Source organism: Oncorhynchus mykiss, chromosome 16 (assembly GCF_013265735.2).
Source record: "Oncorhynchus mykiss isolate Arlee chromosome 16, USDA_OmykA_1.1, whole genome shotgun sequence".
Taxonomy (NCBI): Eukaryota; Metazoa; Chordata; class Actinopteri; order Salmoniformes; family Salmonidae; genus Oncorhynchus; species Oncorhynchus mykiss.
The window spans coordinates 58,655,035-58,670,546 of record NC_048580.1 but is presented as its reverse complement, the minus strand read 5'-3'; the positions used below and the strand labels follow the sequence as shown (position 1 = coordinate 58,670,546).

General features: G+C 43.9%; 1 protein-coding gene across 2 annotated transcripts in view; it reads left to right on the top strand.

Annotated features, from left to right (window-relative positions):
• The first annotated feature begins 2,715 nt into the window (after positions 1–2,715).
• LOC110492417 (IQ motif and SEC7 domain-containing protein 1) overlaps positions 2,716–15,512 on the top strand; it is a 244,928-nt gene continuing 232,131 nt past the window's right edge. Inside the window, exon 1 of one of the 2 annotated variants that reach the window (XM_021566717.2) lies at positions 2,716–3,399. In XM_021566717.2, coding sequence (XP_021422392.1) covers positions 3,140–3,399 — 260 coding nt within the window. In that variant the 5' untranslated portion in view covers positions 2,716–3,139. The remainder of the gene's footprint in view (positions 3,400–15,512) is intronic. The other variant, XM_021566725.2, reaches the window with a different exon arrangement.

The following is a 15,512-nucleotide window of genomic DNA, read 5'->3' as shown; positions in this document are numbered from 1 at the left end:
CTGAAATACTGTAAATCTACAAGGCTGGCACTCCACCACTACCACCAACCAAGGAGGAAGGAAGGAGAGTGCAGAGAGGACCGTAACAATGGCAATGTCTTTCAGACTGCTTTTCATCTTGTGGTTGGTGACTTCTCTCATCTACCACCACTTCTGTGTTGTGTCCGGCAGGGTGACGCACGTTTCACACCGCCCATTACTCCTAGTGCCAGAGAGGTGAGAGGTTGTTTATGGCCAATTAGAAGCAGAGTGACAAACTGGGAAGCAGCAGAGAGCTACATACTCTACTGAAAGGAATACTTGACATTGGTGAATGTTGAAGGCTGCATGCCTGTTTGGGTGGTATGTAATCTGACACTGGGGACAAATGCTGGACCTGAAATGGAAGTCACTGGGGTAACGCATCTGGTGACACACTTCTGGCGGCATGTGCAAGGAAGGACTCCGTACCAGCACCTGATACCAGCTCCTGGTGAATGCTGCGCTGCATGCCCAACTGGATGCTATGTGCCAGAGCCTGGGTTAGCTCAGGCATCAGCAGGCCCGCCAGCTCCCTGGCTCCCCGCCATGGGGATTTGGGAGCTGCAGCAAAAACCCTAATACGCTACATCTGGACTGTATAGTCAGCCTGCTTCTCAGCACAGCCACGGTCTGCTTTTTACAGTGTAACAGCAACGAAGAATACAACATTTTGCTCTTTCATTGACATATTGATCAAATGGAAAGAGTAAGTGTGAAGGGAGATAGGTCTGAACATGGTTGCTGTGTGCATCTCTCTTTCTCTGTCATCTCCCCCTGGCTTTAATAATGCTCCCGTGTGGCGCAGCAGTCTAAGTCACTGCATCACTACAGACACCCTGGTTCGATTCCAGGTTGTATCACAACCGGCCGTGATTGGGAGTCCCTTAGGACGGCACACAATTGGCCCAACATCGTCTGGGTTTGGCCGGTGTAGGCCCATTCCTGTCTCATTCAATGCATAATTTACCCCCAAACTTTTCCAGATGGAAGTGATATGGAGATGGCTTAAGGTAGGTGTCATGGCGGTATAATGGGGGAAAGAGCAGTTCTCATTAAGGGGCAAAAACTTTATGGATTAGACACAGAAGTATCAATGTACGCCAATGATTCAACTTTTCTCGAGTCCTCAATCGTCAACCTTGAAGGGCCTTATTGAGGACCTGGATAATGTCTCCAGTCTCGAGTTTGAGTGATCAAATTCGTAATATATTGTATGAATTGGATTCGTAACATATATGAACTGCACAAAAAAAGAAATCACAGTGAATTGACAATGGAACCCTGTTTACAAGTATCCTCTTTGTTAAATGAAGCCATTCAGAGAGCTGGTTACAATTCCCAATTTCATCCTTCAGGAGAGGCAGAACAAATATGGCAAAACTCTAATGTACTGATAGACAAAAGACAATGTTTCTTAAACTTATTTTATAAAAGGTGTCATGTTTATGAATTACATTGTAAATAAGGTTGGTACAATTATGTCACACAAGCAATTAATAAAATGTGTATGGAGATGTAGGCTCCATACAAAAGTATAATCAACTCATCGTAGCTCTGCCAAAAAATGGAAGATGGGTTTACTCAAGGAATTAATTGGCTTGTCTGCTTCATCATCATTTCATTCTCTCTGGGTGATAGAGATGGTCAATAGGATTTAAAACAGGTTTCAAATGTTTGTTGCCAATATTGCCAATCCTCATATTGGTGTAAGGAAATGTGATACCCTGTTGGGCAAAGAATCTGAATAGACCAACACACCTGTGCAAACACACACAAATAGCTTGATGCCACATGTTTCTAGGGGTAGTACATTCCACTAGTACAGGCTGGCCTCCCATTTGATCAGCCCGGTCTTATAGACTAGACGTAACATAGTAAATGTAAATCTGAGACAATCAAATTAGTAAAATATATTATGTTTAGTATGGTTACTTAATTAAGGCAAAAATGAAAGCAACCCAAACCTGTTCAAATATCATCATGGACAACTTTAGCAACTATAAACTACTTTTTAGCTACTTTGCAACTACTTAGCATGTTAGCTAACCCTTTCCCTTTAAGCTAACTCCTAACCTTAACCTTTGAACCTAACTCTTAACCCCTAGCTTCTAAAGTTAGCCACCTACAGTAGCTAACATTAGCCACACCAATTTGGAATTCATAACATATATGAATTGCAATTCGTAACATATCATACGAAATGGATGATGGCCAGCCACAAATTAATACATACCATACGAAACGTAGCCTACATACTAATACGAAGTTCTGAGACCATGAGTTGATCAACCTTTCACATGAGGAGAGGAACAGACGTCTATGGTGCGTTGCCACGTTTGGGCATTTTGTTACCTATTGGAAATATTATCTCATTGCCTATCTATCAACATTCCTTGCCTATGGCTGAGACACGGTACCCGTTGGAGTTGACACATTTGTATACACAATCCAAGTCAAACATTTCAATAGCTTATCTCTGTCCATTCTGAGCCTCTGATAGGATTTTCAAATGTTCCATTTGGAATAGATTGACACTGACATTGAAGACCAGTAAAAGCTTTGTACTTTGTACTACTACAGATGTACTATTCAACACAAGATCCCATCCCGTGGTTCTAGGCTGCAGGAGCTTTGCACTCCGTAAATGTAGATTCATAAAACTTGAAAACCCCGCCTACTTGACAACCAGCGTCTGTTTACGAAAAGTCACGGGTACAACGTGGACCGGAGGGTGACAACGACACATTCTACATTGGTTGGGAAAACTCTACAGGGGATCCTTGTCAGACAGTCTCGTCTATATGTTTAGAATAAGTTGCCAAACTAAAAGGATATGAAGGATATGATACAGCTCGCTCGACGTCCTTTGAAGGGTTAAAACATGTCTTTCTTTCTAACTGGAGTGGTTTTCGGAGGTTAGTTATGGTGTAGGCTAACCGCCGGAACACGCTTTTCATTGGGCACCATTCGTCACACTTCATTCAACCAGCACCACATGAAAACAATGGCGAGGCGCAAAAAGGCACATCGGGTTGGAATTTAGCTGAACGTAGCCATAGCACAGGTTGAAAACGGACTCCGAGAAAACAGATCGGGGGGCAACCCGAGTCGAAGCAAGATGGAAAGCCCGACCGAAACCCCAACCAGGGCTGCAGAGTATCTGAAGGAGCTTAATAACATAATCGAGACCCAACAGGAGTTACTGGAGAGGCAGAAAAAAAGGATAGAGGAGCTGGAGCATCAAGTGTCCGACTTGTGTTCAGAAAACGCCTGTTTGAAAGACCTGTACCAGCGACATCTGACTACGTGTAGGCTGCTGCAACAGGGCAACAGCCACGGAACGTTAGGTGTCATAAAGGAAAACATCACCCAAGAAAAGTAAGAATTTATTGCTCGCACTGCACAATTGAAAGACATTGTTAGATGTCACAAATAATCCCCCATAGTTTCCTAAATCATTGTCAGGAATCTGCTTTAAAACCCCAGATAAACGCAGATACACACACACCACCAACATAGGCCTACACTGTTCTAGATGTAAAAAGTATCTATAGGCGCATTTGATATATAGCCTAATAGGTAATATCATAGCCTAAAGTAAAGGTTTGCATCAAAACTTATTTTTTCTAACAGACCAGATTGACCACTGCGCACAAGACCGTTTTTATTGTACTACAGTCAAACCAACAGGCTTCTTGAAACGCCACGATATAACTTAACACTAGTATGCCCAACAGTACACAGGAAATTGTAAGCCATAATAGAACTGCCCATCAATAGGCTACAGTCCGCTACCTCCCCGCGGGTCTAAGCGGTTGGACACATTAAGGGTCAGCTTTAGGTACAGTGCGAAGAAAGATAAATGTTGCCATATGGAGCTTGGAATATTATCATTGACCAAATATGGAAACCTTTGCTACTCCAGGTGTATTTCATTCAAGCGCTTGGAAGTTATTGTGCAGAGGAATCCGTTTTTAATGGGGCTCAAAGATTTCATATGAATGGATTATCCTTTAAATCATTCTAGGCTATTCTATTTTTAGTCAGTCTTTTTTTTTTCATTTGACTGCATTTATTCCTTTTGTTCATGACTTGATGGGCTCTGTTTTCATTGAATCTGTTTTGTGGTAACCATGTTATCTATAAAGTAGTGGCCTATTATGTCATCTAATTGAGTAAATCAAGTTTTACTTTGCATTGGTTGGTGAGCATTAAACTCAATAATAGATTTGCAGTATGACTGTCTGAGGGTTATATAATTTGTTTTGTTGTCAATGACTGTTTTTCAATACAAACAACTGTCATAGCTTTCTTCCAACGTTACTACTGTAGCGTATAACTAGAATGGAATGAATTGGAGGAAGTCCAGTGGGCAGTAATCTTTGCTTCCCAGCGATCAGACTGAGACTCCAGGCTTTCAGGTTCACTACTGTCATGGAGTCTTTTGATTCACGTTTGGTAACCTCAGTTGGCTCAGGCCTCTCTCATGCCAGACTAGCTTAGCATCGGTGTGCTAGTCTTTTAAGTGGATTTCATGTGTTGGGCAGGGACAAATCCAGGATATTTAGGGAATGCGCACGGTACAAGCTCTGGGGGAAAGGAGCTGAGCTGGGATAGATCAATTATGCAATTACTTCCATATGTTTCATTTTTATGTAGGAGGAGGGCAGTCTGGGCGGCTCTCGTCTGGGAGGGATTGGAGGTTTAGCCGCTGAGGGCAAGGCAGGGCAGGGTGATGGAGCATATATCTCACTCACATCAGCACTGTGCTTAAAGTCCACTACATGCAGTTACCTCAGTTTCACCAGTCAGCAGGATCTTGAAACCCCCGGTGACCTTTGTCTTGTAGGGAGGGTGTGGTTGTGTCCTGATGAGCTGTGGCAGCCAATCAATATGTATATGGAGGACTCATGGACAGTGTGTATTTGCTGTGGGATCAGCGTGACATATGAGATCAGGACATACTCTACCTTTGACCGTTAGCTAGGGCCTTTAACACTTCTTATGGCTTGAATCCAGCTAACGGGATCGATATGACAACAGCCAGTGAAAGTGCCAAATTCAAAACAACAGAAATCTCCAAATTAAAATTCCTCAAACATAGAAGTATTTTACACCATTTTAAAGATGAACTTGTTGTTAATTCCACCACAGTGTCCGATTTCAAAAAGGCTTTACGCCGAAAGCACACCAAACGGTTGTTAGGTCTGCACCTAGTCACAAAAAAACACAGCCATTTTTCCAGCCATAAAAACCAGAAATAGAGAAAATGAATCACTACCTTTGATGATCTTCATCAGATTACACTCATAGGACTTCATGTTACACAATACATGTATGTTTTGTTCAATAAAGTTCATATTTATATACAAAAATCTCAGTTTACATTGGCGTGTTATGTTTAGTAGTTCCAAAACATCCAGTGAATTTGCAGAGAGCCACATCAATTTACAGAAATAGTCATAATAAACATTGATAAAAGACACAACTATTATGCATGGAATTAGAGATACACTTCTCCTTAATGCAACCGCTGTGTCAGATTTCAAAAAAGCTTTACCGAAAAAGCACACCATGCAATAATCTGAGTACAGCGCTCAGACAGCAAATCAAGCCATACAGATATCCGCCATGTTGTGGAGTCAACAAAGTCAGAAATAGCATTATAAATATTCACTTACCTTTGATCTTCATCAGAATGCACTCCAATGAATCTCAGTTCCACAATAAATGTTTGATTTGTTCGGTAAAGTCCATAATTTATGTCCAAATACCTCCTTTTTGTTTGCGCGTTTAGCCCAGTAATCCAAATGCTCAATGCGCAATCGGTTAGTTCAGATGAAAAGTCAAAAAAGTCATATTACAGTTCATAGAAACATGAAGAACAATGTATATAATTAATCTTTAGGATGTTTTTATCATAAATCTTCAATAATGGTCCAACCGGAGAATACCTTTGTCTACAGAAATGCAATGGAACTCAAGCTAACTCTCACGTGAACGCACATGGTCAGCTCATGCCTCTCTGGTAGACCTCTGACTCAATCCCCTCTCATTCCCCCCCTCCTTCACAGTAGAAGCATCAAACAAGTTTCTAAAGACTGTTGACATCTAGTGGAAGCCGTACGAAGTACAATTTGACCCCATAGACACTGTATATTCGATAGGCAAAGAGTTGAATAACTACAAGCCTCAGATTTCCCACTTCCTGGTTGGATTTCTTTCTCAGGTTTTTGCCTGCCATATGAGTTCTGTTATACTCACAGACATCATTCAAACAGTTTTAGAAACGTCAGAGTGTTTTCTATCAAAATCTACTAATAATATGCATATATTAGCAACTGGGCCTGAGTGCAGGCAGTTTACTCTGGGCACCTTATTCATCCAAGCTACTCAATACTGCCCCCAAGCATAACAAGTTAATAAATATCAACTCCAAAGCCACATGATTCGTCCCCCCACTGTCAGTATCTGAGCACCAGCCTGTTTTGGGTGATAGCGCTGTGTCTGAGAGACAGTAGGCCTGGGCAGTATACCTATTAAAAACTTATACCAGGGTATTTTAAAATACAGACGGTATGATTTGTAATTTCTGGGGTTTGGGACCCCCTAAAGCTCATAGGGGTGCGTGCTACGCCAATGCTTATAAATAAATAAACTATCTAAGATGTGCCAAATCAATTATCTCCAGCTCAGGGCTCCAGCTATGCATTTGGTTAGCTAAATTGCTAGCTAAGTGGCTAGCTTGCAAGATCAAGCTTCTTGATTACAGATGACATAATCAATTCCCTCCTGGATCAAGATCCCTGCCAAGATCCCTGCCTAAATCTGTTTTGAGCAGTACATGATTATTATTATTATTATTACTTATTTTTTACATTTGGAAAGAAATATCGACCCTTGTGTGCACTGCCGGTAATACCGTATACTCTGGTATGGTACATGAACGGTATGAAAATCTGGATACCGCCCAACGTTAGCCTAGTTCTCCAGTACCGTCTCCTATGTGGTGCTGGTTATTTAGCAGTCTGTGCTCTTTCTCTATGATCCTGATGAAATATGACAGAGATTATTAACGTAAAGTGGGTTTTATGGTGGTTACTGAATCCTAATGGCATATAAGTGTGGTGGGCAATTCTAAACCAACAGTATAAAAAGCAGGACTGCCGGAGAACTGTAAATGGAATTTCAGTAGGAGAAATGTGATTTAAATGGTGCGTTTACATGACACTTAAACTGAGACTGATCATTATCACGAGATGTGTGGAAAACAATAAATGTTTGGGACCATATTCTGTCATTTAGGTCTTCTCACGTGCTGCTCTTTGTCCTTGTTTTTAGAATGACTATTGAATATTTTACAGTAGGCTTTTAAAGCAGTGTGGATAGGCCTTCCCTCATTGTCTTCCCTTCAGATGCTAGAGACTCACCAGCCTTTGGTGTCATTGATGAGACCGCATAGTCTAAGTTCTCATTTATTGCTTTTTATGTTGATCTATTCTTAAGTACTTAGCACTTGAAAGTTATTTCTAGCCTACTGTTTTTGCTCAAACGTCCTTAATGATTTCATTTCAGTCTTGGTGATTATTTTTATCACCTAGGGTCTATTTATAGCAAGGGTAGGAATAAAGTAGTCAGTAAGCTGCTGGATATGACATCACTTTTAATGGCACGGACACACTGGTAGCGTTTGCCGGCCGAGAGCACTTAGCAACCAAATGTTTTCAACCTCCCGAGGTTGAAGAGGCGCCATTGCTCCGCTTTCACCACACTGTCTGTGTTGGTGGACCATTTCAGATTTTCAGTGATGTGTACGCAGAGGAACCTGAAGCCTTTCATTTTCTCCACTGCGGTCCCATCGATGTGGATGGGGGCGTGCTCCCTCTGCTGTTTCCTGAAGTCTACAATTAGCTCTTTCCTTTTGTTGACATTGAAGGAGAGGTTATTTTCCTGGCACCACTGTGCCAGGGCCCTCACCACCTCCCTGTAGGCTGTCTCGTCATTGTTGGTAATCAGGCTACTACTGTTGTGTCGTCTGCACCTTGATGATTCAGTTGGAGGCATGTGTGGCCACACAGTCATGGGTGAACAGGGAGTACAGGAAGGGGCTGAGCACACACCCTTGTGGGGCCTCTGTGTTGAGGATCAGCGAAGTAGAGGTGTTGTTTCATTACCCGGGGTCGGCCCGTCAGGAAGTCCAGGACCCAGTTGCACAGGGCGGGGTTCAGACCCAGGGCCCCAAGCTTAATGATGAGTTTGGAGGGCACTATGCTGTTGAAGGCTGAGCTATAGTCAACAAACAGCATTCTTACAAATGTATTCCTCTTGTCCAGGTGGGATCTTGCAGTGTGCAGTGCGATGGTGATTGCATCGTCTGTGGATCTATTGGGGCGGTATGCAAATTTAAGTGGGTCTATGGTATCAGGTAAGGTTGAGTTGATATGATCCTTAACTCGCCTCTCAAAGCACTTCACGATGACATAAGTGAGTGCTACAGGGCACTAGTCATTTAGTTCAGTTACCTTTGCTTTCTTTGATACAGGAAGAATGGTGGGCATCTTGAAGCAAGTGAGAACAGCAGACTTGTATAGGGAAGGATTGATATGTCCGTAAACACTTCAGGCAGCTGGTCTGCGCATGCTTTGAGGATGCGGCTAGGGATGCCGTCTAGGCTGGCAGCCTTGCAAATGTTAACACACTTAAATGTCTTACTCACGTCGGCCACAGAGAACTAGAGCCCACAGAACTTGGGAGTGGACAGGTTCAGTGGCACTGTGTTATCCTCAAAGCCGTTGAAGGTGTTTAGCTTGTCCGGGAGCAAGTAGTCGGTGTCTGCGGCGTGTCTGGTTTTCCCTTTGTAATCCGTGATTGTCTGTTGACCCTGCCACATATGTCTCGTGTCTGAGCCGTTGAATTGCGACTCCACTTTGTCTCTGTACTGACGCTTTGCCTGTTTGATTGCATTACGGAGGGAATAACTACACTGTTTGTATTCATCCATATTCCCAGTCACCTTGCCATGGTGGTTTGCGCTTTCAGTTTAGCGTGAATGCTGCCATCTATCCACGGTTTTTGTTTTGGGTAGGTTTTACTAGTCACAGTGGGAACAACATCCCCTGTACACTTCCTGATGAACTCAGTCACCGTGTCACTGTATACGTCAATGTTATTCTCAGAGTTAACCCGGAACATATCCCAGTCCGCGTGATCAAAACAAACTTGAAGCATGGATTAAAATTGGTCAGGCCAGTGTTGAATAGACCTTAGTACGGGTACTGCCTGTTTTGAGTTTCTGCTATAGAAAGGGAGGAGCAGAATGGAGTCATGATCTGATTTGCGGAAGGGAGGGCGGGGAGGACCTTGTAGCTATCCCGGAAAGGAGAGTAACTATGGTTGAGAGTTTTTGAAGTGCGAGTACTACAGGCAATGTGTTGATAGAACTTTGGTTGCATTTTCCTAAACTTTGCTTTGTTAAAATCCCCAGATCCAATAAATGCAGCCTCAGGATATGTGGTTTCCAGTTTGCACAAAGTCCAGTGTAGTTCCTTGAGGGCCATCGTTGTATCGGCTTGAGAGGGAATATACACAGCTGTGACTATAACTGAAGAGAATTCTCTTTGGAGGTAATACGGTCAGTATTTGATTGAGGTATTCTTGGTTGGGTGAACAAGATGACTTAAGTTCATGAACATTATCACGATCACACCATGAGTATTTAATCATGAAACATACACCACCGCCTTTCTTCTTCCCAGAGAGTTCTTTATTCCTGTCTGCGCAATGTACTGAGAACCCAGCTGGCTGTATGGACAGGGAAAGTATATCCGGAGAGAGCCATGAGTCTGTAAAACAGAGTATGTTACAGTCAATGATGTCTCTCTGGAAGGAGATCCTCGTCTTGGCTTGTCTACTTTATTGTCCTGAGACTGAACATTAGTGAGTAATATACTCTGAAGCGGTGGATGTTGTGCCCATCTCCTGAGTTGGACTAGAAGTCCACTCCAAATACCTCTTCTCCACTGGCTGCGTCTTGGAGAAGCCTTTGGGATAAGATCAATTGCATTGGAGGGTACAAACAAAGGATCCAATTTGGGAAAGTCATATTTCTGGTCGCAATGCTGGTGAGTTACCTCCGCTCTCATATCCAAAAGTTATTTCCGGCACTATGTAATAACACAAACTTTCTGGGCTAATAATGAAAAAGAAATACTGCAATATTGCTTAGGAGCTAGAAGCAGAGCTGCCATGTCTGTCGGTGCCATCTTTAGCCACTTATTTCCCAACCATTTCATTTTCAAATCACAGACCAGTGGAGAGAGCGTCACAGGGACCTCTGATAATGGTCCTTGTGTTGCCAAGTCAACAGATGTCTCCTTAGATATTTCTGCACTACGAGGCGAGGCCTCTGGGCAGGGCTCTGTGTCAGGTTCTGAGAGAGGGAAGAGGGCCACTGCACAGGTATTGGAAATCATTCCTTCAGCCACTAACCCTGCACAGGATCCATAGACCCTATAGCACCACTAAAATGAGCATATAGCCTAACCCCTAGGTTAGGGTGGTCAGGTAGGGCTAGGCAGCGGTTGGTTTGATTTGACCGCCTATATAGGCTTGAAATCCCAAGCTGGTTCCTACTGGAGGAAAGCTGGATCAGGTTAAGTAAAGCTGGCTAAATCTCACTAAAGCCTTCTATCCAGTTCTTTCTTACCCCTACCCCCACCGCAAAGACACACAATCACACACACGAAGACACACACCACACACAATCCTTTCTTAAGAAATAAGGGAAGTGAGGGAGCAGTTAGATAGTTTGAGAGTCAGCTGGAGAGGAGTCAGACAGGGAGAGTGGCTCCTGCTCTTCTTATTGTTTCTTAAACAGTTTGCCTTGTCAGCTCTCTAAGTGTTTGTGCTGACCATATGCAGTTTCCATAATATTCAGCTCTTGTTAAAGAACATACTTCCACTCTGCATCTTCCCAAGACTCTGGGCTCTATTTACAACTGGCGTTAAGACGGTGCTAGTGTCAAACACACGTTAGTTTGCAATTTCGTAATGTAAAAACTGGCGCACTGGCATTTTCCAACCCTAACGCAAGGTTCGGCAATTAACCTGTTTTATATCAGCTCAGATGGGCGGGGTGGAAGTATTTTTAGGTGTATCATTAAAAACATGATCCAAAGTGCTAATTTCAGGAAGCGCTGATAGGGATATTTAAGACCAGCTAAAAGCTGGTTTTAGCAATAATGCAGTTGGTTATGGTATGAACTTTGACACCGGAAACGCATCCTAAATCTTAATCGCCAAAGCATTATTAAAATATAAAGTTTGAGAGGAGATAAACAGTGAGACTCTTCCTAGAGCTGGCCGCCCAGCCAAATTGAATGATTCACGGAGAAGGGCCTTGGTCAGGGAGGTGACCAAGAACCCGATGGTCGCTCTGATAGAGCTCCAGAGTTCCTCTGTGGAGATGGGAGAAACGTCCAGATGGATAACCATCTCTGCAGCCCTTCACCAATCAGGCCTTTATGGTAGAGTGGTTAGACGGAAGCCACTCCTCAGCAAAAGACACTTGACAACCCGCTTGGAATTTGCCAAAGGCACCTAAAGGACTCTCAGACCAAGAAACAAGATTATCTCGTCTGATGAAAGCCAGATTAAACTCTTTGGCCTGAATGCCAAATGTCACTTCTGGAGAGAACCTGGCACCATCTCTATGGTGAAGCATGGTGGTTGCAGCATCATGCTGTTGGGATGTTTTTCAGCAGTAGGGACTGGGAGACTAGTCAGGGTTGAGGGAAAAATGAACAGAGCTAAGTACAGAGAGATCCTTGATGAAAACCTGCTCCAGAGCACTCAGGACCTCAGACTGGGGAGAAGGTTCACCTTCCAACAGGACAGGGACCAGAAGCCCACAGCCAAGACAACGCAGGTGTGGCTTCGGGACAAGTCTCTGAATGTCCTTGAGAGGCCAAGCCAGAGCCCAGACTTGAACTCGATTGAACGTCTCTGGAGAGACCTGAAAATAAAACAATTGAGGCTGTAATTGCTGCCAAAGGTGCTTTAACAACGTCCTGATTAAAGGGTCTGAATACTTTTGTAAATGTTATATTTCAGTTGTTTTTTTTAATACATTTGCAAAAATTTCTGCTTTGTCATTATGGTGTATTGTGTGTAAATTGCTTGTATTCTGTTTCATAAAGTATGTTCATAATTCAAACCCTCCTTTTAGGCCTATTAAAACAAATGCTTGTTCAATAGCAATGCATGTCTTTATTATACTACCGATTTTTATGATATCATTACATTTGACATTTATTGATTGTTTACAAAAATACTGATTGTCTGTTTTTTGTCAAACATTTTTTTACAACCAAACTTAGAATGATTCACCTTCCTGGTTTTAGGGTGACAACGTCCGTCTTGCAATGCAACTTCTGGAGAGGTGTGTATGCGATCTGATCTGTAAAATGGTTCCGATTATGTTCATAAAACATATGGTGAATTGTTTTATTGCCTATGTGAATTGATTGCCCCCCATCTATCTTCAGAGCTCGTGCTGCTAGGTGACCTGAACTGGGACATGCTTAACACCTCAGCCATCCTACAATCTAAGCTTGATGCCCTCAATCTCACACAAATTATCAATGAACCCACCAGGTACAACCCCAAATCCATAAACATGGGCACGCTCATAGATATCATCCTAACCAACTTTCCCTCCAAATACACCTCGGCTGTTTTCAACCAAGATCTCAGCGATCGCTGCCTCATTGCCTGCATCCGTAATGGGTCTGCGGTCAAACGACCACCACTAATCACTGTCAAACGCTCCCTAAAACACTTCAGTGAGCAGGCCTTTCTAATCGACCTGGCCCGGGTATCCTGGAAGGATATTGACCTCTTCCTGTAGGTAAAGGATGCCTGGTTATTCTTTAAAAGTGCCTTCCTCACCATCTTAAATAAGCATGAATTTAGAACCAGGAACAGATATAGCTCTTGGTTCTCTCCAGACCTGACTGCCCTCCACCAGCACAAAAACATCCTGTGGCATTCTGCATTAGCATCGAATAGCCCCCGCGATATGTAACTTTTCAGGGAAGTTAGGAACAAAAATGCACAGGCAGTTAGGAAAGCTAAGGCTAGCTTTTTCAAGCAGAAATTTGCATCCTGTAGCACAAACTCAAAAAAGTTCTGGGACACTGTAAAGTCCATGGAGAATAAGAGCACCTCCTCCCAGCCTCCCAGAGGCTAGGAAACACCGTCACCACCAATAAATCCACTATAATTGAGAATTTCAATAAGCATTTTTCTACGGCTGGCCATGCTTTCCACCTGGCTACCCCTACCCCAATCAACAGCCCTCCACCTCCCACAGCAACTCGCCCAAGCCTCCCCCATTTCTCCTTCACCCAAATCCAGATAGCTGATGTTCTGAAAGAGCTGCAAAATCTGGTCCCCTACAAATCAGCCGGGCTAGACAATCTGGACCCTCTCTTTCTAAAATTACCTGCCGAAATTGTTGCAACCCCTATTACTAGCCTGTTCAAACTCTCTTTCGTATCATCTGAGATTCCTATAAATTGGAAATCTGCCGCGGTCATCCCCCTCTTCAAAGGGGGAGACATTCTAGACCCAGACTGCTACAGACCTATATCTATCCTACCCTGCCTTTCTAAGGACTTCGAAAGCCAAGTTAACAAACAGATTTACCGGCCTCCCGGGTGGCGCAGTGGTTAAGGGCTGTGCCATCAGAGACTCTGGGTTCGCGCCCAGGCTCTGTCGTAACCGGCCGCGACCGGGACATCCGTGGGGTGACGCACAATTGGCCTAGCGTCGCCCGGGTTAGGGAGGGGTTGGCCGGGAGGGATATCTTTGTCTCATCGCGCACCAGCGACTCCTGTGGGGGCCGGGCGCAGTGCGCGCTAACCAAGGTTGCTAGGTGCACGGTGTTTCCTCCGACACATTGGTGCGTCTGGCTTCCGGGTTGGATGCGCGCTGTGTAAAGAAGCAGTGCGGCTTGGTTGGGTTGTGTATCGGAGGACGCATGACTTTCAACCTTCGTCTCTCCCGAGCCCGTACGGGAGTTGTAGCGACGATACCACGAAATTGAGGAGAAAAAGGGGTAAAATTCACACAAAAACAAAACAAAAAAAAAAGATTACCGACCATTTCGAATCCCACTGTACCTTCTCAGCTATGCAATCTGGTTTCCGAGATGGTCACGGGTGCACCTCAGCCACGCTCAAGGTCCTAAACGATATCGTAACCGCCATCGATAAGAAACAATACTGTGCAGCCGTGTTCATTGACCTGGCCAAGGCTTTCGACTCTGTCAATCACCACCTCCTCATTGGCAGACTCGATAGCCTTGGTTTCTCAAATGATTCTCTCGCCGGGTTCCCCAACTACTTCTCTGATAGAGTTCAGTGTGTCAAATCGGAGGGCCTGTTGTCCGGACCAACATCAATGATGTTGCTCTTGTTGCTGGTAATTCTCTGATCCACCTCTACGCAGACGACACCATTCTGTATACCTCTGGCCCTTCTTTGGACACTGTGTTAACTAACCTCCAGACGAGCTTCAATGCCATAACTCTCCTTCCGTGGCCTTCAACTGTTCTTAAATGCATGTAAAACTAAATGCATGCTCTTCAACCGATTGCTGTCTGCACCTGCCCGCCCATCCATCACTATTCGGGACGGTTCTGACTTAGGTATTTGTAGTTGTCCACATATTCTATGTGTCTGGCTAGACTGTAAACTCTCCTTCCAAACTCACAAGCATCTCCAATCCAAAATGAAATCTAGAATCGGCATCCTATTTTGCAACAATGCATCCTTCACTCATGCTGCCAAATATACCCTTGTAAAACTGACCATCCCTACCGATCGACTTAAGTGATGTCATTTACAAAATAGCCTCCAACACTATACTCAGCAAATTGGATGTAGTCTATCACAGTGCCATCCGTTTTGTCACCAAAGCCCAATATACTACCCACCACTGCGACCTGTACGCTCTCGTTGGCTGGCCCTCGCTTTATACTCGTCGCCAAACTCACTGGCTCCAGGTCATCTACAAGTGTCTTCTAAGTAAAGCCCCACCTTATATCAGCACCCACCCGTAGCACACGCTCCAGCAGGTATATCTCACTGGTCACCCCCAAAGCCAATTCTTCCTTTGGCCGCCTTTCCTTCCAGTTCTCTGCTGCCCATGACTGGAACGAATTGCAAAAATCACTGAAGCTGGAGAACCATATCTCCTTCACTATCTTTAAGCACCAGTTGTCAGAGCAGCTCACAGATCACTGCACCTGTACATAGCCCATCTGTAAATAGCCCATTTAACTACCTCATCCCCATACTGTATCCATCATACTCATCCCCATATTTATTTATTTATCTTGCTACTTTGCACCCCAATATCTCTACTTGCACATTCATCTTCTGCACAATTCATCTTCTGCACATCCACCATTCCAGTGTTTAATTGCT